Raw genomic sequence first — 23,159 nt, 5'->3', positions numbered from 1 at the left:
TGAGTAGCATTTCAACTACGAACACGATAGCTCCACTCGAAAGAAGCACTAAGTCCAAAACATAAACAAAGTTACCATTAACTGTCAGAAAAGTGAGGTTAAAGAGATTCGGTAGGATGGTCTATATCTCAGCAAAGAATCTATGAATTCTGAACTTAAGGCTGGAATACACTCTTTGACCAAGCGTCAAATATTTGCCACTTTTTGACAGAAAAAAATGTGGTCAAAGATAACACAGTGCAACAATTTTTTTGCCTTGGCTTCTATGTATGATTTTTTGATGAAGTTTGATGCGAAAATAATTTTTTCGGAGTTTGAACATATTTCATTTTTATGAATTTTTGAGAAACTGGAAATTTTTGATGTTTTTTCGACGCCATTTTGTTTTCAAGCAGACACCTACCATTCGATTTCTGAGACTTTTTTCCTCAAAATAAGATATAATTTGACTACCACTTCAAGATATTAGCGAATTATCATTAATGCTCAGAAATAATCGATTTTATTTTGCTTTGTGAAATATACTAAAACCACAGACAGACGTCCAAGCAAGAACAAAATCGATCGAAAATTCTGTGTAAATTTTCAAAGAGAATTGCGTTATAAATCACTTGTAAACTAGTGCCGCCTGGTGACCTTATCGCTACAACACATTTTTTTTCGCTGGTGTTTGAGTCTGGCGTCATTGGTAGCGCTATCTGGTTACGGATTGCTACTTTAAAAATCTTTACACAAGTTTGGAACTCAGCTTGGACGTCTGTCTGCGCTAAAACTATGCCAAAACCCGTTTTCGTAGAATCACCGTTTTGAGCTCAGTTTTTGTTCGATTTAAGATCTGTTTTTTTTTTCAAAAGATGGGTAAAAAGATGCTAATATGTGGACAAACTCTTAGAATTTTGATATTTGGTCTCAAAACAAAATGGCGTCGAGAAAACATAAAAAATTACCGGTTTCTTAAAATTCAAAATGGCGCCATTGTTGCCCCTTAAGTTGAAATATGTTCAAACTCGGGGAAATTTAGTTTTGCATGAAAAGACACAAAAAAATTATATATAGAAGCCAAGGCAAAAAAAAGTCAATTTTTTGTTGCACTGTGTAATTGTTTGTCACTTTTCAATTTTTACATGTAGAAAACACGGGCAAACAACAATCATGATGTCAAATAAATTTGACCATTATGTCAGAAGGTCAAATGTTTGACCATTGGTCAAAGAATGTACTACAGGCTTTAGGCGTTGGCGAAAAACCGGTAGAAAAACGTAAAAGCTCTTTTGAACGAATGATTGATAACAGTTATAAGAGTTTTATTTTCATTTTATATTAAAAGAGTGATTCAGTTCAGAAAGAGTAATAAATTTAAATTGATAAAATTTTAATTTTTTTTTTTAAGGGGAGATTTGTTAGTAGCTTAAGTATTTATGATAAATATTAGTAAATAATGAGTATGTGTGTCCAATCACAAATGGTGACTTCTCAACACTGTTAGAAATTTGTAATTTTAATTGTTAGGATTTGTTTGCTTTCGCAATTAGGACTTATCATTCGTAGGGATTTAAACCCACTTGTCAGAAAAGGGGAATTAAACTTACAACTAACTTAATTGCTAACTTATTGGCTATAAAGAGAGCTTATCGTAGCAATTGAGGATTGCAACGATTTTTGTCGAAAATTGTTAATAATTTTATTTGACATAGCTTCTGATGGTTCAACACCAGTAAGTCTATGTAATTCGAGTGTACCAAACCAAGGAGAACGCTTCAAAATCATTTTCAGAATTTTATTCTGAATCCTTTGGAGCGTTTCCTTCCTTGTTGAACAGCAACTTGACCAGATCGGTACAGCATAAAGCATTGCTGGTCTAAAAATTTGTTTGTAAATCAAAAGTTTGTTCTTTAAACAAAGTTTAGAATTCCTGTTAATGAGAGGATATAAACATCTCGTATATTTGATGCACTTGGCTTGTATACTCTCAATGTGCTCTTTGAAAATAAGTTTTTTATCATAAATTAGTCCCAAGTACTTAACCTTGTCAGACCAACGTAAAATAACCCCATTCATCTTGACAACGTGATTATTGTTTGGCTTGAGGAAAGAAGCTCTAGGCTTATGCGGAAAAATTATCATTTGAGTTTTAGAAGCATTGGGAGAGATTTTCCACTTTTGCAAGTAGGAAGAAAAAATATCTAAACTTTTCTGCAATCGACTGCATATGACACGAAGACTTTTTCCCTTTTACGGAAATGCTTGTGTCATCGCAGAACAATGACTTTGTGCATCCTGGAGGCAAATCAGGAAGATCTGAAGTGAATATGTTGTACAGGACTGGACCCAAGACTGAACCTTGAGGTACACCTGCTCTGACAGGAAATGTATCAGATTTTGAATTCTGATAGACAACCTGCAGAGTTCGGTCAGTAAGATAATTTTTTAAAATTTTTATTAGGAAAATTGGAAAATTAAAAGTTTGCAATTTCGCAATCAAACCTTTATGCCAAACACTGTCGAATGCTTTTTCTATGTCTAAAAGAGCAGCTCCAGTGGAATAACCTTCAGATTTGTTAGCTCGTATCATTTTAGTAACTCTGAGCAATTGATGAGTTGTGGAATGCCCATGGCGAAATCCAAACTGTTCATTTGCAAAAATTGAATTTTCGTTGATGTGTGACATCATTCTGTTAAGAATAATTCTCTCAAACAGTTTACTTATTGAAGAAAGCAAACTGATTGGTCGATAACTTGAAACTTCAGCTGGGTTCTTATCCGGTTTTAAAATTGGAGTTATTTTCGCATTTTTCCATAATTTGGGAAAATATGCAATTTTGAAGCAGCAATTGAAAATTTTCACTAAAAATTCCATTGTGCTCTCAGGGAGATGTTTGATTAGTATATTAAAGATTCCATCGTCACCAGGAGCTTTCATATTTTTGAAATTTTTTATAATTGATTTAATCTCATTCAAGTTAGTTTCAATTATTTCTGCAGGTAAAAAAATCTGGGAAGAAATGAAATCAAATTGACGTGTGACTTCATTTTCAATTGGACTCACAAAATTCAAATTTGAGTTATGAACACTCTCAAACTGCTGAGCAAGTCTTTGAGCCTCTTGTTCATTGGATACAAGAAAACGTTCACCATCTTTTAAAACTGGAATAGGTTTTGAAGGTTTCTTATGAATCTTCGACAGCTTCCAAAAAGGTTTTGAATATGGTTTCAATTTTTCAACTTTAGTCTCAAAATTTTGATTTCTCAGAAGAGTGAATCTATGTTTAATCTCTTTCTGTAAATCTTTATAAATAGTTTTAAAAACAGGGTCACGAGAACGTTGATATTGACGTCTGCGGACATTTTTCAAACGAATTAGAAGTTGAAGATTTTCGTCAATTATTAGTGAATCAAATTTCACTTGAGCCTTTGGAACAGAATAATTCCTGGCATCAACAATTGCACATTTTAATGCTTCCAAAGCGGAATCAATATTCACTTCGTTTTACAAATCAAGCTCATTATTGAAATTTCTCTCAATATAATTTTTGTATCTTTCCCAATTAGCTTTGTTATAATTAAAAACAGAGCTCATAGGGTTTAAAACTGATTCATGTGATAAAGAAAAAGTTATTGGAAGATGGTCAGAATCAAAGTCAGCATGTGTGATCAAATCACTACATACATGACTTTGATTCGTCAGCACCAAATCAATTGTTGAAGGGTTTCTTACAGAAGAAAAGCATGTAGGACTATTCGGAGACAAAATAGAATAGTATCCTGAAGAACAATCATTGAATAAAATTTTGCCATTGGAATTACTTTGAGAATTATTCCATGAACGATGTTTAGCGTTAAAATCGCCGATTATAAAAAATTTCGAACGATTTCTGGTGAGTTTTTGTAAATCACCTTTAAAATAATTTTTGTGCTCGCGTGTGCATTGAAATGGTAAATATGCTGCGGCAATAAATAAAATCCCAAGTTCAGTTTGAACTTCAATTCCCAAAGTTTCAATAACTTTCGTCTCAAGATGGGGAAGAGCACGATGTTTGATTCGGCGATGAATGACAATTGCAACTCCACCGCCGGAACCCTGAATCCTATCATATCTATGAACCACGTAATTGGGATCATATTTTAATTTTATGTTAGGTTTCAAAAATGTTTCAGTAATAATTGCAATATGCACATTATTTACTGTTAAAAAATTAAAAAGCTCATTCTCATTGGCCTTCAATGAGCGAGCATTCCAATTTAATATTTTAATTGTTTTATTTAAAATCATTGCTAAATTTTAAATTAGAAACAATTTTAATAGTAAAATTTGTGCCTATTTGAATGGCTTCAAACATTGATTTTGCCTGCAACATGGCGTTCATAAGATCGAACATTGCCTGTTGCAAAAAAGAAAGTTTACCTGCCGTAATAGGCCCCAGGCAGTTGACATTAGAAAAAATATTTCGGTAGCAATATTAGCTGGGGTAATAGGTGTACAATTATTTTCTAGCGTGTTTTGCTTACCCTTATTAACGGTCATTTTCGAACTACCAACACTAGGCGGTATAATGTTCGAACTACCTGTAACCTGTGCATATGTTAAACGGGTATGCAGGGGAGTAGGTAAACTATGCGTCACTGGTACGCTTGGAGAATTTTGTGTTGAAGTTTGTTTTGAATTTTGTTTACCTTGCCTTGCCTTAACAATTGCTAAACGGACTGGGCATTGATAAAAATTTGACATATGGTTGCCGTTACAATTCGCACAGCGAAAATTTTTACTCTCTTTCACAGGACATGTGTCATTTTTGTGAGAAGAGTCTCCACAAATGAGGCATTTTTGGTCCATGTTACAAAACTTTGAACCATGGCCATAACGTTGGCAAACATGGCATTGGGTGATATGCTTTTCACCTCCGCCAAACTTTCACGCACGTTATATAAAGCATGTGCTTTTTCAAAAAAATTTAAGTTGTTAACCTCATTGCGGTTAAAATGAATCAAATAATTAACAAGGGAAATTCCAGTTCTCTGACTGTTATCGCCTCGTGATTTTTGTTTTATTAGAAATACTTGGGTAGGGGCTATGCCAAGTAATTCTGTTAAAGTAATTTTGATCTCATCAACGGTTTGATCGTTGGTGAGACCTTTCAATACGACCTTGAACGGCTTGGCGCTCTTCGTATCATATGTAAAAAATTTATACATCTTTTCAGTTAAATACTGAATAAGACGATTCCAATCTTTCAATGTTTGGGTCAGTAAATGGCATTCGCCTCTTCGGCCACTTTGAATAGTTTCACTTTGAATAGTTTTACTTTCGAACATTTCAATTTCGCCGGCTTCTTGCTCAGGCAGAATATCATATAAATTTTCACTGCATAAGCTAGTTTCAGAAAGAGATGCCTCTCTTTTCCTCCCCGTAGCGATGCGTGGTTTCTTTTTTCGTCTTGCCATTTCAGGTGATACGAAAAAAGTTCAAAAATAATATCAAATTGCAAGTATTGAGAAAGAAAGAAATAGGTTGTCTTGAGAAAGACTGATGTAAGTTAACTTCCAGGTAATCTTTAAAAGACACACTGACAAAACACAAACTTTGAAGCTATAGGCAGTCAAAGACCAGTCCACAAGCAACCGAAAATACGTCTAATAAAATTTTAATTAATTTTATTTTATTATGGATAGCCAGCTTGTACAATGGATTATTTTTTTAACGTTTCAGCTGGAAACAGGCTCGACTTTGTGGGTTTAAACGTTGATTGTGCTAGGCAAAGCCAATGGAGAATCAAGAGTATGTCTGGATTTGAGAAGGGTTAACGAGGTAGTAATCCTAGGAAGGTTTCCATTCCTCCAAACGAAATTGGCATTCGAATCTCGCGATATTACTACGTTTATCACGAACCGTGGTCTTTTCCGATTCAAGCGGCTTCCTTTCGTACAGGTGTCGGTACCTGAAATTAAAAGGTAATGGAGGAAATATTATCGGGTTGCAAGAGAACAGTATGTCACCTAGACGATAGCAGAACAAGGAAGAAAACGATCACCGTTTGAAAATAGTTCTCGATCGTCTCAATAAGCGCGGTGTCGTTCGTGTATAATCGGTGTAACCGAAGTACAGTTTATAGGCCACATGAATCAGTCCGAAGGAAATAAGGCCGATGTTGACTCTTGTATCAAGAGCAGTCGAGGATGCTTGCTCGTGTCTGGCCGTGGGATGATAGGTTGTAATGGATTACTACAGCAGGTATTTCTAAGTGTGCGCAATGACCATAACCATCGATGAGGATATCATAGCAAAGTTAATATCGGGGTTCAGTCACAACGGCGTACCTGTAATAGTGACGGCTAACAATGCACCACAGCTGAGTGAAGAAGGCGAAACGTTCTCCACGTTTTATGAAGACTACGGCGTTTCACTGATCAATACTGTTCCATATTGGCCCCAAATCAACGGGAAAGTAGAATGTCTAAACAGGACAATACTAAAACGATTGCTCAAGGATTGGGCCAGAATTGGCGTCAAGAATTCAAAAGTTCTTCACTACATATCGGGCAGCTTCTCACTCTACAACTGGACGTTCGCCAGCTGAGCTGCTAATTGGACGAAAAATTCGAACCAAACTTCCGCAAATCGTATCTAGTTTCGACGTAATATCAAGAGAAATATCGCAATTTCAAGGGGAAAAAATATAGTGACAATCGTCGACGAGCCCGAGTGTTATAGAAGCGAATCAAGAAGGACAACTAAGTTTGGCAATCAAGAACTTGTCGTGCCCACAGAACGGGATTCGTTGCGACAATAAAATCCACCGTGTCCAGCACAGAGTATAGGCAAAGGAATCAGCGTGGCTTTGCAGTTATGCGTCACATTAGAACAAGATGTCTCAAAGGGGATGTAGGGACGCACCTCAACATCGCACACAACCACATGTGATGAAGCATACCTGATGGAAGGAAACCAAAGACTTCGGGCCGGCCTGTCAAGTGCAAAAGAAGAGAGGGTTGAATGGAAGCGACTGGGTGGACGTGAAAGTGAAAAGTGCACGGAATGAGGTGTAGAATCGATAATTCAATTTTTTTAAAACAGCTCTCCTTCTACAGGGCATGTCTTGTTTTATTCTGGTATACGAAGCGAAAATGCTCCTCGAAAACGCGGAGTTGGATTCCTATTGAGCCCAGAGACTCACGCAGCACTGAAGAGGTGAAAACCGTTACGGGATGACATTCAGATCCATATAGGCGACTTTAAGGCAATGATAGGCTCAAATGACGCGGATTTCGAGTGTATTAAGGTACGCCAAGGGTCAGGAGAAATGAGCGTAAACGGCGAGTTGTTAACAGAATTTTGTGGCATCAATAACGTGATGATTGGTGGATTGCTCTTCCTCCATCGACCAGCCAGGTCACGGGAGTTTCTCGCGATAGCCGAAGAAAAAGTTGGGTGCTGATATGACATACGAGCAGACTGCATAACTCGGAGATTAAGATGGCATTCGTCGAACAAAATTTGGCCCATGCCACGGACTTGTCACCGGACATATCAATCGGAGAGCAATGAACCGTCGGCAGGAACACCTCTACGACGAAACTCGGAAAAGCGAGCAATGAACGGAGAAAATGGATCTAGGATGGAGTCTGATAGATATTCGACGAGCGGAGAAAGGCGAAAGCCAACCTCGAACGAGCACGAACCAGACAGGCCAAGACAGCAGCTCATCAGAAATACACCGAGCTGCAGAAAGGTATCAAGCGAGCTTGTAGACGGGACAAAAGGACGTGGACCAACTCTCTAGCCAAGGAGAGAAACTGCAGGCACCAATAAAATAAAAACAATATCGCACGCTAGCCTGGGGGGCTAATGCGGTCTCGATCAACTAGATTAGTTGAGAGAATTCGTTATCGATATTGTTTTTCGGCACATTATGCATGTGTAGGATAAGTACAACGATACACCGTGCCCCAGTGCTGAGTCGAGAAAATTTTCAGCTCGAAAAGATCCTCGACATGATCGGGAATCGAACCCGATATCACAACCGTGTAGGAGAGCTAGCCGAACGACATCGCTAACCACAGAACCACGGGGACCACCTGCAGGCACCAGCCTAAAGGATTGATTGATGATGTAACGTATTAATATGGGGAACGAGTTTGATTGATGTGACATTTTCTGATATGAGGGAGAGGGGGTTAGCTTTAATGCTTGAGCCCTTTCAACGTTTTGTTTATCAATTCCTTCTCATTTTTCCCGACAACATTGTTGGAGTAGATCTCAAGCTTCAAGTATACCCAGAAATTCTTGATAGAATGTAGCTGGGGACGTTGGGCGGGTTCGGCGACTCCATTTCTGATCTCTTCGAGTGATGAGCCGACGCCAGATCCAGCGTGAAAGACGCAACTTCCGGCAGTCATTTCGTGCTAAAAATTATCCAGTTTACGGCCAGTTAGGAGCGAAAGAAGAGTTGCTTGGGAAAAGTCCTGCTCACCTATCGTCAGTCCGGCAGTACCTTCTTGGGGAACTAGATGAGTGATGAACTCCATCTCGGAGCTCACTTCCTAAATGGGTGAAGTAAAATACAATGTGCCCTGCCAGTCATTGTCATCCAGGGTGATATAGGTCTCGTCGTCCATCACCACTGCTATAGAAAAATCGATTTGACCATCTTATTCAGTCTCTACCGCTACGTCATTGCCTGCAGCTCCGAGACCAGTGGACTAGTCAGGACCACCGATGGAAAAAATCGCTTCTAGCGACTAATGAATACGTATAAACCAAGCCTATGATGCGTTGACATCGTCGTCAGTGTGCGAGTTATTCTTATTCTTCGCACATTTGCGAATAGACCTCCATGGTAGGTGAATAACGAAGATCACAAAAGAGCACCATATAAAAAAAATCGTTACTGGTGCACTCTCTCCGCCTTCCTTCTTACGATGTACTTTTCATCGTGGGAGCACGCAATATATGTTATTCTCTATGTGCACAGCTGAGAATATAAAGTTAGTCGCGTTATGAACAAGTAATGAATAAGAGAAATTGGATCGTAAATATTTACTCAATGATGAGGATTTTTTTTTCAAGAAAGAGAGTTCGTGTTTTCCTACTCTCACTCAACTCAACGGGTTTTTTTTTGGTGATAGCTGGTAGGTGCAAGCAGGGATGCCACATGTACAGATTAATCTGTATTTTACAGATTTACGGCCGAAGTAACGGTACAGAATCTGTATATACAGATATACAGATTTTCGTCGAAAGTACAGATTTACAGATTTTTCGAAATTGACATCATTTTTTATAAACACTCCAAATTTTATATCATGAAATATTAAGCAAATTGAACATATTTTCAACTCCTCACACGTTTTAAGCTAATTAAGCACGGCGGTGGAAAATTGTAGCTATCGGCCAAAAGTCATTAACGTTACGAACTGCCATCGTAACTTTTTCTCTCTCAGTTTGCCATGATCAGACAACAAATATTTAGCTAACCTTTTATAGTGTTTTCATAACAAAAAATGAGATTTCGGAAATATTAACTTAAACAACTTTTTAACAATTTAAAATTTTGTGTATTGATAATGTAAAGCAATGCCTTGGTGCTACATTCCGTCTTGAAATTTGAACTTCTGTTTATTATACACAGACTTCGCAGCCAACTGTTGAGTGTACAGGACAATTGCGGGGCTAGAGCTACGATCCTTCTGACACTATTAGTTTTCCCCGAGCTGGAGAGAGAGAGACTTTTTTATTTCAAATAAAGTTGTTCCTTGATCATTGACAAAATTGATTTTTTTGACGTATAATACGTCTTACGGCAACATATATAGGGGTTCAACTTCAATACAGGAATCCAATTTCGAAAACCGAAAACATGGAGAGCGTCACGAAAATTTTCCAATTTCAAACGTTCTAAACTCAGTCAGTTTTCAACCGATTTCCGTCATTTTTGCAGCAATCGATTGGAAAATCATTTAACCCTCTAACGCTCACAAGGTTTATGTTTAAAATTTATAGCTTCACGAGAAACTTCAAGCTAAACACTTTGTAGACTAACTAAAATTACTGTCAACTGTAGTATTTTGAAGAAAATGCCCAGTGATGCTCTGAGGCAGCATATAAAAGTTTATAGAACAATCGTAAGCACAACAAACTACTTTATGTCAAGATATGGTGATTATAATTCTTGGTGCTCTAGAGTCACCATGAGCGGGAAAGGGTTAAGCAACCGTCCAAATGCAGAAAATTGTAATCTGACTGTTCGAACTATTGTACACTATTGAAAATTGTTGAACCTTGTCGAAACGTAAATGTCGACCTTTGATTGGTTGCTTGCTGCCTTTCCCTAAAAAGGACGACAGAATGGAGTACCTAGTTAGCCAGGAATGCACTCGTTGGGCTATATAAGAGACTGCTTCTCCTCAAGCAATCTCAGTTTACTAGCAGCAGGCAGCAGCGGCGGACAGTAGCAGCGATGGCAGTGGGCAAAGGCGACGTGGAGCAGCAGCGGGCAACAGCTAACTTTTTCAGTTCGGCTCCCTTTTAGTCTCTTCAATTCAGATATCAGATATTTTGATTCTATCTTCAATTCAGATATCGTTGGGTGAATACAGCCAGAAATTAAATGAGACTCGCACCGCCAGGTGGTTTGAGAAGCCACCATCTTCCAGGGTGTATATATATAGGGTGTGTGCACATATATAACGTGTGTGAATTTTTATAGCATGTGCATGTCTATAGCGTGCGTGGCTTGCGTGTGCATGGTTATATAGTTTCTGTGCTTGTCTATAGCGTGTCTGTGCATGTCTATAGCATGTCTGTGCATGTTTATAGCGTGCGTGGCTAGCTATATAGCGTGTGTGCATATCTACAGCGTGCGTGGCTAGCTATATAGCGTGCATGACTAGCAGTATAGCGATAAAAATTATCATATATTGTTTCAAATAAATCATCTCATGTTGATTTTACACAGTAAATCATTCAGAACTAAATAAAAAATTTGCCATGTCAAAAAACAATATTCAGTTGTCAATAAATGGCATTGACAAACATTATTAACCTCTTTTGACTTCAGCTAAGCCTCAAAGCTTACTGAGTGTATTTTAACATTTATTTGAAGAATGTTTGCGCCAGTGAACCTGAATCATATAATTTTTCGCTCAAGTCCTACTATTTGCAGCGATCAGTTTTAAAATTATCTACGCTACTGCAAACTGCAGAAAATTGTTCGTGTTAAACCTAGCTTACCGGGAATGCACTATTGGCCCTCATCGTAGCCACTGCCTAAATTAAGCTTTCTCAGTGCAACTTGATACAAAAGACAGCCACAAAACAATACAATTTCATTCTTGTTTTGGATATGGCGTCAAGTGAAACTGCTTAGCTGCACATAGCTTCTGCTGTTGTTCTTTGTCGTTACCGGTGCCGTCTGTAGAGGTAAACGTCATCTGGAACAGAGAGACCATTATATTGATTAACCCCATCGAGTGTATTCCCAAACCTATTGCAAGAAATACATTGACTTAAGACAGGCTGTCGTATTCTAGGTTAACTCTGCGGTCGTGTCTAATAAACAACCTCTTCAACTTTTTCACGATGGGTAATTCCTTACATATAATTAGTTGGTGTTAAGTCAGATCAACATTTTAATATAAACAAATTCTAGATTTACTACTCTTTGAATTTCGGAGTTTCCAAGCTTTTGTGCAATTTTGATGTTACGGGCCCGTTTGATTTATCACTAACAGCATGTTTCTCCTACTTGACCCATTATGGCCAAACAACATCTGTCGTTACAAACCCAACCAACTTTTCAGAAACAAACCCCCTGTGGTCAATGAAAGCAAATAAATATGTTACCAAAATCGAACCATCGAACCGCACTGTGTCAACAGGGTGTGTTATAACTGATTCAATTGTGACGTACGGAGAACTTACAAAACAAATTTCTTCTAAATATGTATTAAGAATTTTTTCCTTACTGTTACAAGTGTATACAAATTTTAATAACAGTTCGAATATTTACAAAACAAATAAAAACAAAGGCTCAAACTGTAACTGTTTTCAGTACAGAGCATATAGCTCTGAAACTAACCGTCGTTGTGGCAATGCTTTTCGGTCGGAGGGCTGTGGAATGAGCGCGAAGCCTTTTAAGACCACTATTGTTGGCCCTAACTAGTGTTTCTTGAACTGGTATTCCGCGAACATTCGACTAATTGAAATCAGACCAATCAGGAAAAAAGCTTCGATGAGCTTTTTATCATACCAATTGTTTCTCCTCTATGTTTTTCGAACTGTTGTGAAAGATAGAAAAAGTTTTAATGATTTGCAAAATATTGCAGATTTTATCAGGTATTAATCAGGCATTAGACGTAAAAAACACTTGCCATATTTTGTTTGGATTTAAGTTGCATAACATTTCTACTAGGGTAAATATGTTTGTTAAATTAGCCGTTACAAATTTGATCTGTAAATACTTTATGTCATTTGTACTCAGAAATATAGAAAATTGAAAAGGAAGGGAAAAAAAGATCTGAGTTGTTATGCTTATATTCATAGTTCCTTGTTGAATTTAGTATGAATAAAGCATTATTCAAAGATTTTCAAAACTCCATCCCCTCTCACTCTTCCATAACGTTACTACCCAAATTAGTATGAGGAAAATATTCCATTCACTAATCATAACAAAAACTAGTGAGTAATGTCATTGACGAAATCGCAACGCAATACAACAAACGTATGATTTCTCGGTAACAAACATAGCAGATTTTGGTATCTGTTTGGCTGCTATAGAAAACCTGCTGAAAAAAATACCATCCGAACTACTTACTCTCCCTCCCATCATCACCGCACCGCATCATCGCTGCTGCGTCACTGCGATGCAATGCAAACCAACCAACATTTATGGGACTCTCAATTATTCTTTTGCTTGTTGCTATCGTTTTTTTCCTACGATGCGCCACGTACGAAGAGAGAATTACAACGGAGCAACGCGCATCACTGTATTCTCAGAGTTGTATGTAGTCAACTGTTGTATTTGTCATCTCCGAGTGACCAAGGCACCAACATTTTATTACGTATTGAGAGGATACAATTTTAGTCATGAACTGTGCACTTCATGAGGTGCACAACTCAAGATGAAAAAAATCACAAGAAGGTTGTATGCAAAGCCACGACCGCAAGGTTGAAGTAGAATACTTTTACAAGAAAGATAACCTGGCAGCTTGCGTGTCAGTCATTTTTGACGTTGACTAACGTCTATATCGAAGTTAGGCCCCTGAATTTGAAAATCTAGTAATTCAACCAGGGAAAACCAGAGAAAAGTGGTCAGGTTTTGAGCGCTTTTTTTGCAGTCATCTATAATCAGGTTTTCGAGGTTTTGGCATCAATCGATCAGAAATTCTTTTACGGTTAATTTTATGTAACAAAAACAAACTATTGTTTGAGATACACTATTGAAAAATTGGTAATTAATATCGATTGTCTAAATCATACCGCACAGTCTCAAGCACAGTCGACACTAACGGATACAATCGATCTGACTTTGTTGTTATTGTTGTTGTCACTTTCTGTTTCCGATGTTTATGCTGCTGCTAGCGGAAAAGACCTTGCAAATATGCATCTTTTTGTTGGTGTTAATTTTACGACAGCGGCCGGCGCATATAATTTTAACTCCAAAACCGCACCAGTGACATGCGGACGCTAGGTGATAGCAGCTGAAAGGAGGAAAGACAAAAGAGTACCGGTCATCTCGTGCCGGTTTCACCCGTAATGCTGGTGGCTTTTAGTAGTAAATGGCTACTGCAAAACATTTAAATGGCTGGAATTCTGGACGAACTAACCAAAAACAAGGATATATTCGGCAACTGGCCTCTTTTGGTGCCTCGAAATTGTGTACTAGAAGTGGCTAATTGAATTTTTTGTTTTACCAAATGCTGCTGCTAGCGGAAAAAACCTTGCAAAAATGCATGTTTGTGTTGGCGTTAATATTACGACAGCGGCCGGCGCAGCTTTCAAGAAACATTTGTCTCTACCATTCCATCATCAATGTAGCCCCTCCTTCTTTCTAATTATCTGACGAAACCTTGGTATAAAACGTATCGTTCGAACGTTTCACTCCATCAGTTTCATTATTAAACCGTACCGGATACATACGGACGCTCGGTGTTAGCAGCTAAAAGGAGGAAAAACAACATCAACAACGAAAAATGACGCGCGTCTCAGCATAACCCGAACTGTTTCGCCGTGCTGCTTCCATTTACCTTTACATCGGCCTCAGGGAAGTACCGGCTGCATCTGCATCTACCGCTGAGGCTGTCACTATACTGCTGTTGGTACCAAAAGCTATTAACTCTTCAAATAAGTGTGTTATTTGTTCTCAAAAGAACAATTGTTCAATTCAAAATCGGATTTACGCAATCGCATCTCTGTAATATTACCGACAATAATATTCTTCTGAACAAACTGATACAACTGTCCCATTAGGCCTCTGCCATAATAGACGCGAAAAGCGACGCGAACCGATTCGCTCTGCTGTAGGTTAATGTACAGCCATCAGTAGAGCTGTACATCAACCTACGGCCGAGCGAATCGGTTCGCGCCGCTTATCGCGTCTACTATGGCAGAGGCCTTAGAGAAAGTTGCTGGCTGATGTATTCACTTCATGCAAGCCTGCTGCTGTTGCTTCCCGCTACCACACTGAAACAGCATTTTAGTAAAAGGAGTGTCGTTGCATCAGCTGACCCTGCTACTATCGATGCTGATATACCCGCTGCAACAGCTACGCTATGCATAGCCATGCCACAGTTGTGGCCGCTATACGCTGGCCCAACTGCTGAGCACCTGCAACGCTATGCGTAGCCATGCCACAGTTATGGCCGCCATTGGTATCCGCTGTACCTGCATCTGCTGGCCCTGCTGCTATCAATGGTGAGATCCGCTGAAACTGCTACGCTTATTCACAGCCATGCCACAGTTGTGGCCGCTATCCGCTATCGATGGTACCCACTGCTCGCTCCCGCTGCTGCTAAGGGAGGACTGCTGTCGTCGCTGTTCAGAACTACTATGAGCGGCTTCGACTAAAACAGGCTCTTATATAGGGATGAAAATAGGAATGAATTATTTTACGTACGTGGTGGAATGATACAACTTGAAAAATATGTGTGACTTCATTCTGGTTCAGAACGATCATTTGATAAGCTCCACCTCTTTTTTCAGTTTCTAAAGTTTTTCCTCAGTTTCGTAGCACGGATGCACAAAAATGATTTCTTGTGAACATTCTGTCGAGCCGGACCGATAGCACTCTCATTGAAGCAACAAAATAACATGTTTTGTGTCGTGTTGTGCAGCTTGGTTGAAGAAAATGTTCCCGTCCCCATGTCGCATGTAAGCAGATTATTGCGTTCAGTAGACAGTAGATAGTGTATCTAGCGAATAAACACCGATGGTGCTCTCACACACGCAACGGTTTTAACCCGTATCTTATTGCGGTTTGTAACATCAAGCGATTTCGTTTGCTCGCTGTTGCGTGTTGCATCATGTGTCAACTTGGCAGCTGGGAGACGACGAAATTCTGTTTACGCTGATTGATTGAATCGTCTTCATATTAGCTCTACTTAGTCGAACTAACTGCTTTTGTGAATGCGTACTAACAGGGCAGTTTATTATTCAATGTCGGTTATGCTGATCGCAGCCTTTGCGCTGCCCCTACAGTGGGGGGGTTTACTAAATAAAATGAAAATTAGACAACTACAACAGAATTTGATTGCATCCCGCACAGAATGTCTGCTTGTGTTGATGCCAGAAAATTATTAACCTTCAATTATTTTTTTATTTGCCTTGAAAAAAGCATGTTGCGGTTCAAAATCGGTTGCTTATTACAACCTTTGAGCTGCCCTAACATTGAGGGAATTAAGATACACGGACAACATGCACTGTGGAAGCTATTTCACATTCAGTAAATTAGACGGGTGCGACAAATTTAAATTGTTAGGATGCAACACAGAATGCTTGCTTGCGTTGACAAAAATTATTAACTTTCAATGACTTGTTTATTTGCCTTCAAAAAGGCATTTTGATTTCCAAAATTGGATTTCCTGATGGCAATCTTCAAGCTGCCCCAACACGGGGGGAATAATGGCTGTCTGGCGACACACGCTGAGAAAAATCGCGCTGCTCCTGAGACGTGGTGACCAACCACAGAGCTAGTGCTGCTGCTGAGAAGGACGACTGCTGTTGTCGCTGTCTAGAACTATTATAAGCGGCTCCGGCTGAAACAGGCTCTTATATAGGCCGAATAGTATGTTTTCAATTGCAAGGTATATGATCCTGTCGACCGTGCTTGGGAAGCAAGCATATAACGACCAATCAGAGGTCGAATTTTTCGTTTCGACAAGGCTTGACTATTTTCAATAGTACAATAGTGTTAATAATAAAATTACAATTATCCTATTTTGGGAAGAATCTTAGAAGATTTTCCAATCTATTGCTGCAAGAACGAAGGAAATCCATCGAATACTAACCGATTTATTAGCATTTGAAATTGGACATATTTTTCACTTTTTTCGATTTTAGATTTTCATTTCACATCCCTATGTAGCCGAACTTCCTGAGAGAAGTATTCTACTTCAAAACAATCAGCTCAAAATCATTTCATTTCCTTCACTGGTCAGGACTGCCGCTGCCTGACATGTATGTCCATTTTTGCCAGGTACTTTTACACTGTTTGGTCTGTTGCACCGACCTTCCGGCCAAACGCACGCAGCGATGTAGCCACTTTTTTTCTCAGTTTCCCTCTTCAGCATCCTTTGGAGCTTCTTGTCGTTCGGGGTCGTTGGCCGTCCGGAACTGAATTTTCTTTTGATGCTCTGAATACGACGGGGTACCGTTCCTTAAACACGCACACTTCCGGACAGAGTAGCTTCACTACCTTCGCCACCACGGTTAAAGTTCATCTGATAGAACTGTCAATTTTTTTCTACTGATTCACCGGTTATTATGTTGATGCTGCATTGGAACATTTCATCGAAGGCTTTCTCGTGCAAGGTGTTTCAAAATGGTGTCTTGTTAGACCCTATGAAAGATCTTTGTGGTGGGACAGGACTGCATATTATCACCGTTACTGTTGAAGGTATCGACGGCAGACCAAATCAGCGGCTAGCGTGGAATTCTGCTACTAGGGAGCAGCTATATGACTTTGATCTACCCGACGACATTGTCACCCAACGCCGAATTGACATGCATAGCAAGCGCGACGACCTCACCGACTGCTCCAAAGTAGCAGGTCTACCAGTAAATGTTGCGAAGACGTTGTCAATGGCAATGAGTACCGACGATCTCCCCAGCTTTACGGTAGCGGGTCAACGACTTGAGCAAATAGCAAGCAGGAAGCGGTCTCCAAAAACTTGCCCTCTCGCTTGCTATTCGTGCATCAGATGTTCATCCTTTCAGCATTATTTGCCACAGGTCATTACACTTGCCTAAGTCGTTCGCCGTCTTGAATTCCACAAACATACGGTGAGTCTGTAGTTTTTTTTTTTTCAAACTTATGTGTAGCAGTGTGAAATTTTGATCCGTTTTGGAGCGCTCCTCCCGAAAACGTGCTTGGTATTCACTGACAAATGGTTTTTGTACATCGAGCTTAGTAACGTGATGCCTCTAGAGTCTGAAATCGAGTCGATGGCATTCTTTGTGGATAGGGCAAATGAGTCCTTCCAAGCAGTCGTTTGGCATTATGCAGCTGCTTGTCTCTCGTCTTCAGAAGTTCGGCCGAGATACGATCCTTCCCAGCATGTCGTTTCTTGCATAACTGTTCACCCCGCTTCTTCACAGACAGAACAGAGAGTGAAATTGAGAACAGCAAGTTTTTCGTTTGGAATATCTCATTTACTTAATAATACTAAAACATAATACTTATTCAAGTGTCTAATTATCTTCACTAGTCAGTTGCTACAAGGTTAAAAGTTCTATTTGTTACAGACATATACATAGTAAGTTTTGCTACATACTGACACTGGTACTGGTTATCTTAGAGAGTACGGATGCGAATAACAAATACATTTACATTAGTTGGTTTCTGTCATGAGAGTGATTAATCCCGGCCAGCCAGCGGTCGCTGGCTTCTAGGCTTAAAGATTTTTTTTATGTTGAGTATTATTGTAGAACTGGGCTAAAAGCAATAAATACGATTACATGCTTCTAAGCAATTTCTTCTTCTTCTGAGTATAATAGCTACTAGGGTTTAATGCTTAAATATTGGAAACAATTATTGGAGGGCAAAGTTGTTTGACAACTTTTTTTTAATGGTTTTCCTGCAGGATCTTTTTCGAGGACGATTTGTTCAGCACCCGGATCACGCTGGCCCGGTTGGAGATGTTCTTCTTACCGTTAGAAGTCTTCTTCTCTATACTGCCGTGGTTTTCGTTGGTTGGAACTCCCAGCATAGGGCTGCCCGCTTTCAGTCGCAGTTGCTGTAAACAAAAGCAAAATTTACCGTTGTCTGTCTTAAAGATGAATTAAGTCGTTCTCTACCTTACTGTTACTGCAACCCTTCTCACGCTCCAGATGTTTCTCCTTGTACTCCAGCTGATCTTTCTTGGTGTCGCCGAACATTCCTAACCCGAGAACCTGACCTTTGTGGGGTGATTTCTCCATAAGTTCTTTGTGATCGACGATCATGTGAGCGTCGTGGTAAACTGCGTCTTCTGGGTGGGCTCCCCCGAGCTCACCACCTTTGACATCCAACTCGTAGTCCATGGCGGACGCTGTTGCTCTCTTGGATGCAGTATTACTTTTACCGGCACTGTGGTAATCTGTCAGTCCGATGTTGGGCATCTGAGAGATGTCCAGAATCAAGTTCTCCTCCTCCGGCCGGGTGATTATGTAATTGACGCAGATAACGGTCTGATCGCTCATGTTCTTCGTCTGGCAGACCATGGTGCAGCACGTCTGGATCCAGAAGTAGCCGGAGTTTTTGTTCAGGATGCGATAGAAGGGTGTCAACACTTGACCCTTTTGAATCACTGCAAAGAAAGTCGGATTATAGAATCGTCTGACAAGAGTCAAGCCTAGAACAACTCACACTCGGCGTGACTTTTCTTTAGCTTGTGGGCATCCTGTCCGTGGCACAGCAGATACACGCTCTTGCCGTTCAACTCGTCAGCCGTGTAGTCCAGAAAGCTGGCGATTCTGAAAGGTGACCAAAAATTGTTCTTAACACAGCAATGGCGACGATGTTAAACTGCTAGCGCTTAGTTTACCTGTTCTCGCAGTGGATGATCGTCAGATCGAGGCTCGTGCGGAACACAAACATGTCCGACTCCAGTTTGATTTCGTGCAGCGAAGGTGGCGGCAGGGCGATTCCGATGCCCACCATTCCAATCACAGTCTGCTTCTCGTTGTGTTCGTCTGTGGAGTTGTTACGCTTCCGCTGGTGGCACAGCAGCAGGATAACCCGGTAGCCGGACGACTTGAAGTGGCAACCCCGTTTCGTCAGTGTGGATTTCATCCGGACGCAGAATGCCCGGTCCTCACCCTCGTATGTCTCCCCGGGCAGAGGTTTACTTTCTTTTGCCATCTTCAGTACTGTTTTCTCCGGTGGATCGTCCGGATATGAGCTGTACGAATACTCGGAATTCTTTTTGATTCCCAGCTGATGTTCTAGCTCAGAATGATCGCCTTTGTGGATGTAGTCGAAGATACTGCTTCCGGTCATCTCTACCTGGGAGAGTCCCAAGTAGATGGAAACAGTTTCCGAAATGTACAGAAATCGACCGTCGACGCTGGTGGATAGGGCGAACCCATCCAGCGACTGTAGAATGTGCGTTCCCAAGTGTGTTTCGAACATTTCGTTGTAGCTGTACTGCGGGGCGCTGTAGTTCTGGAACCCAATCGGTTCTTTGCTCCACGAGGGAACCCCGCTCTCGCTGAACTCCTTCAGCTTTAGGTAACTGATCGTCAGCCGGATGATGGAGGCCTTGTCCAGCTGGCTGGTGATGGCCGCCGGCAGGGGTAACATTTTGGCCAACTCGTAGAACTCGTAGTTCTCCTTGCCACGGCGTGACCGTGCTGCGTCTCGGGACTTCTCCTTGCGCAGTTCGATCAGACCGGGCTCGACGGTGGCCAGATTGTTCGAGACGGCCGAATTGTGCGACTGGATGGATGAGTAGGTGATCGGGCAGAAGTCCTGCCCGGAAACGATCCAGGAGTGCGGGAAGCCTGAGTTAGTCATACTCAGTGCGTTGGACATGATTTGAGACGAACGGTGGAAATTGCTGTACTCGACCTGCAGCGAGGAGAACGGGAACATAGTGCTGGGAGGGGGAGAGAGTTTTGAATTATTTAAAATTTTAGTTCAGAATTTATTGTTTGTCGAAACTTGACATCATTCCTAAACGTTTAGTACAAGTTCAGGAAGATTTTTTTCCAATTTCAACTTTTTTTTGAGAGGAATAATTTTTAAAGAACGTATTAGGATTTTGGCAATAATTTAAAATCATGAAGCTCTTGGTAAATAATCTTCTAAATGCTTCTGTTTTTGAGATATTTCAAAATGAAATTTAGAAAATTTGAGTTTCTTATGAAAAAATATTTGTTCGTATGCTATTCATGATTCTCAAGCACCAAATATAAATACACTAAAGTCGCTTTTTACGCGGGGGATACATGCCGCGTAAAAAGAAACCGCGTAAAAAAAAACGCGTAAATTCCGGAATCCGCGTAAAAACCGCGTAAATTCCGGAATCCGCGTAAAAAAAACCGCGTAAATTCCGGAATCCGCGTAAAAAAAACCGCGTAAATTCCGGAATCCGCGTAAAAAAAAACCATCGTTAATTTTGCATTCCGAGTGAAGGGGAACCGAAATTCGGGCAAAAAGAATACCGCGTAAATTCCGGAATCCGCGTAAAAAAACCGCGTAAATTCCGGAATCCGCGTAAAAAACGCGTAAATTCCGGAAACCGCGTAAAAAAACGCGTAAATTCCGGAATCCGCGTAAAAAAAAACGCGTAAAAAGCGACCTTAGTGTACATAAAAATGTATAAACAATATAATACAGTACATTCTTTCATGTAAAAGTTTGGTTGAATAATTCTGTCTTTTTTTTTAATATATGATTTCATAAACTTTCTCATAACAATAAACACGCCAGAACTTTGAACCTGGGGGGTTCTACATAAATCTATCACGCATCAAGTGCAAGAATAGTAGGCTAATAAGAAAGAAAATCATCCTTCCCCTTTTCCGCTGTTAAGGAGACTGTGCAGGAATGGAGAAGAGTCGGGCCGAGGTGTAAATGGACAGTAAATTTTTGCGTTTGAAATGCCAACATCGGTTTTTCAGTACTTTCTCCGCAGCCTGCTGGGTTGCTGGGTAGCATGGTATTATTGATTAACGTCTTGTTTTTTTTTTTCTAAATTATATCAATTCGATATTGGAATAGGTTTTGGTGTAAGAAAGTTTTTATTTTGTTTTTTCAGCGGCTGCGTAAAAACTTGATTTAGTATAACTTATAAGTTTCTTGAAGGAATAAAATATTGATAATTTTATTTAACTCTCATTAAACCTTATCAATATAAAAAAAATTTCCAATCTAAAACAGTAATTTTAATCTTGTGACCCAGTTTACGACTTTTTAATTTCAGCAAACCACAAAATTTTGCGCGCCTTTTCCATCACCCCACAACCGTTCAAAAGCCCAGTTAATGCAAGATTTAAGTGCAGTAACATTATTTCAACAATTTTCACACCTTCTAAAAACTATTGAAACAACTAACAACCCCAGAAAACCAATTTCCCAGCGACAGCGCCCCGAAAAACGTCGAACCGTTTTTCGATGTTTGCATTTTAAACAGAAAACCCAAATCAGGTTCGTCGTCATCGTCGCCGTCGCACGGCACAGCAAAAGAAACGGCGAAATTTTTCTACTTACGAATCCAATTCCAGCTGGGAAATGTTTCCACACGGTAACAGCAAACTTATCACTAACTTTTTATTGGAAAATTAGAGTTTGTCCAAAACACACACTGTTCACTATTTCAACAAACAACAGGCAGGTAGGCCCGCGTTCTCTAATTGCACATTTTCCCGAATTTGAAACACGTTCAACGGTGCGGCCAGCGAACGATGGAATGAAGACGGCGCGCGCGATAGCACCGTTGAAGCGAGAGAGAATCGGAGAACAGGCCTGCAGAGCTGTGAACGTGGTCCGCCGATAACACACGGCGCGATGTTAGGTTGACTGCCGCGAGCGTGACGAGTCTGGCATGCTTTGTTGGAACTTCTAGCATGGGCTAAAATGAGAGCAAAAATAGTGATGAATGAATGAAGAGAGCATGTGACTTCCTACTGGCCATTCTAATTGCTGCTTATAGGATGTGCGAGAGAGTCGGTGCAATACCGACGTTGCAAGTGGAATTGAATCCTGTTGGAGCTCGGGTGCACCGTTCATGCCAGGAGTGGGTGTGAGGGTAAACTTATGCGGAGGAATTTTTAAATTTCGTTCAAATTTTCTTTGCTAGAGTTTACTGAAATTGGGTAGGCTTTGTTAAAAAATAGTGAATAGAACGGATAAAAGAAAGATATAAAATTCTAAAGCTTCCGAACAAGCCCGAGAGTGAAACAAAATCGATGAAAAACGCTTATAAAACTTGAAAAAATGAAAAAAAAAATCTTCCCAAACTCAGAATCGTCCAAGACGCTTCGAATATTAAAAAAAAAAAAAAAAAACGACGAGAGATATATTATCGCAATAATGAGGGTAGAAACATTAAAAAAAGCGTTAGGAGCAAGTTGGAAAAGACAATGAATAAGTAGAAGTTAAAAAATCGAGCTTTTAAAAATTACAAGAGATTACCTAAAGCGAAAATTCTAATCTGAAATTAAGTTTGTGTTTCCCAAAAGCCGGTTTAAATTGCCAAACAACATTCTTAATGATTTTTACCGTGGAAAGATAACCATATTCAGATGCATGTTATGAGAAACCCGAAAAAATGTTCAATGCTAAGAGATGGCGCTGTAGTGGTAGTAAAATCGAAATTTCCACGAGAATTTTGCTTAATGAACGGAAAAACTGCTGTTAGTTACCTTGTTTTTATATTTTTCTAACTTTCTAGTACTTACTTTTACTATATGCAATCTATTTTTATCAAAAAAACTCGATTTTCATATACAACTCCTTTGACTCAAT

The 23,159-nt window shown here is 39.9% G+C and overlaps 1 protein-coding gene across 2 annotated transcripts; it reads right to left on the bottom strand.

Annotated features, from left to right (window-relative positions):
- Nucleotides 1-17,838: 17,838 nt before the first annotated feature.
- On the bottom strand, nucleotides 17,839-22,093 carry LOC129724620 (protein trachealess-like). Of its 2 annotated transcripts, none has more exons than XM_055679661.1 (5): nucleotides 21,903-22,093; nucleotides 19,234-20,286; nucleotides 19,056-19,162; nucleotides 18,506-18,996; nucleotides 17,839-18,444 (listed from the first exon to the last, which is right to left on the bottom strand). In XM_055679661.1, the coding sequence occupies exons 2-5, from the start codon at nucleotides 20,280-20,282 to the stop codon at nucleotides 18,274-18,276; spliced, it is 1,818 nt and encodes a 605-aa protein (XP_055535636.1). In that variant the 5' UTR covers nucleotides 20,283-20,286; nucleotides 21,903-22,093; the 3' UTR covers nucleotides 17,839-18,273. The 2 variants fall into 2 exon arrangements, with proteins under 2 accessions (XP_055535636.1, XP_055535644.1); XM_055679669.1 differs by having other exon boundaries at nucleotides 19,056-19,153.
- Nucleotides 22,094-23,159: the final 1,066 nt, after the last annotated feature.

Source organism: Wyeomyia smithii, chromosome 1, assembly GCF_029784165.1.
Source record: "Wyeomyia smithii strain HCP4-BCI-WySm-NY-G18 chromosome 1, ASM2978416v1, whole genome shotgun sequence".
Classification (NCBI taxonomy): domain Eukaryota; kingdom Metazoa; phylum Arthropoda; class Insecta; order Diptera; family Culicidae; genus Wyeomyia; species Wyeomyia smithii.
The sequence above is the reverse complement of the archived record's forward strand: the minus strand, read 5'-3'. Positions and strand labels throughout refer to the sequence as shown.

What these genes read in the sequence shown, in the direction of transcription:
- LOC129724620 (XM_055679661.1), bottom strand. Translation starts at nt 20,282, where the DNA reads ATGTTCCCGTTCTCCTCGCTGCAGGTCGAGTACAGCAATTTCCACCGT. An exon ending in ATCATCCACTGCGAGAACAG is followed by an intron (nt 19,163 to 19,233) that starts GTAAACTAAGCG and finishes GTCACCTTTCAG; the next exon opens with AATCGCCAGCTTTCTGGACT. An exon ending in AAAGAAAAGTCACGCCGAGT is followed by an intron (nt 18,997 to 19,055) that starts GTGAGTTGTTCT and finishes CTTTCTTTGCAG; the next exon opens with TGATTCAAAAGGGTCAAGTG.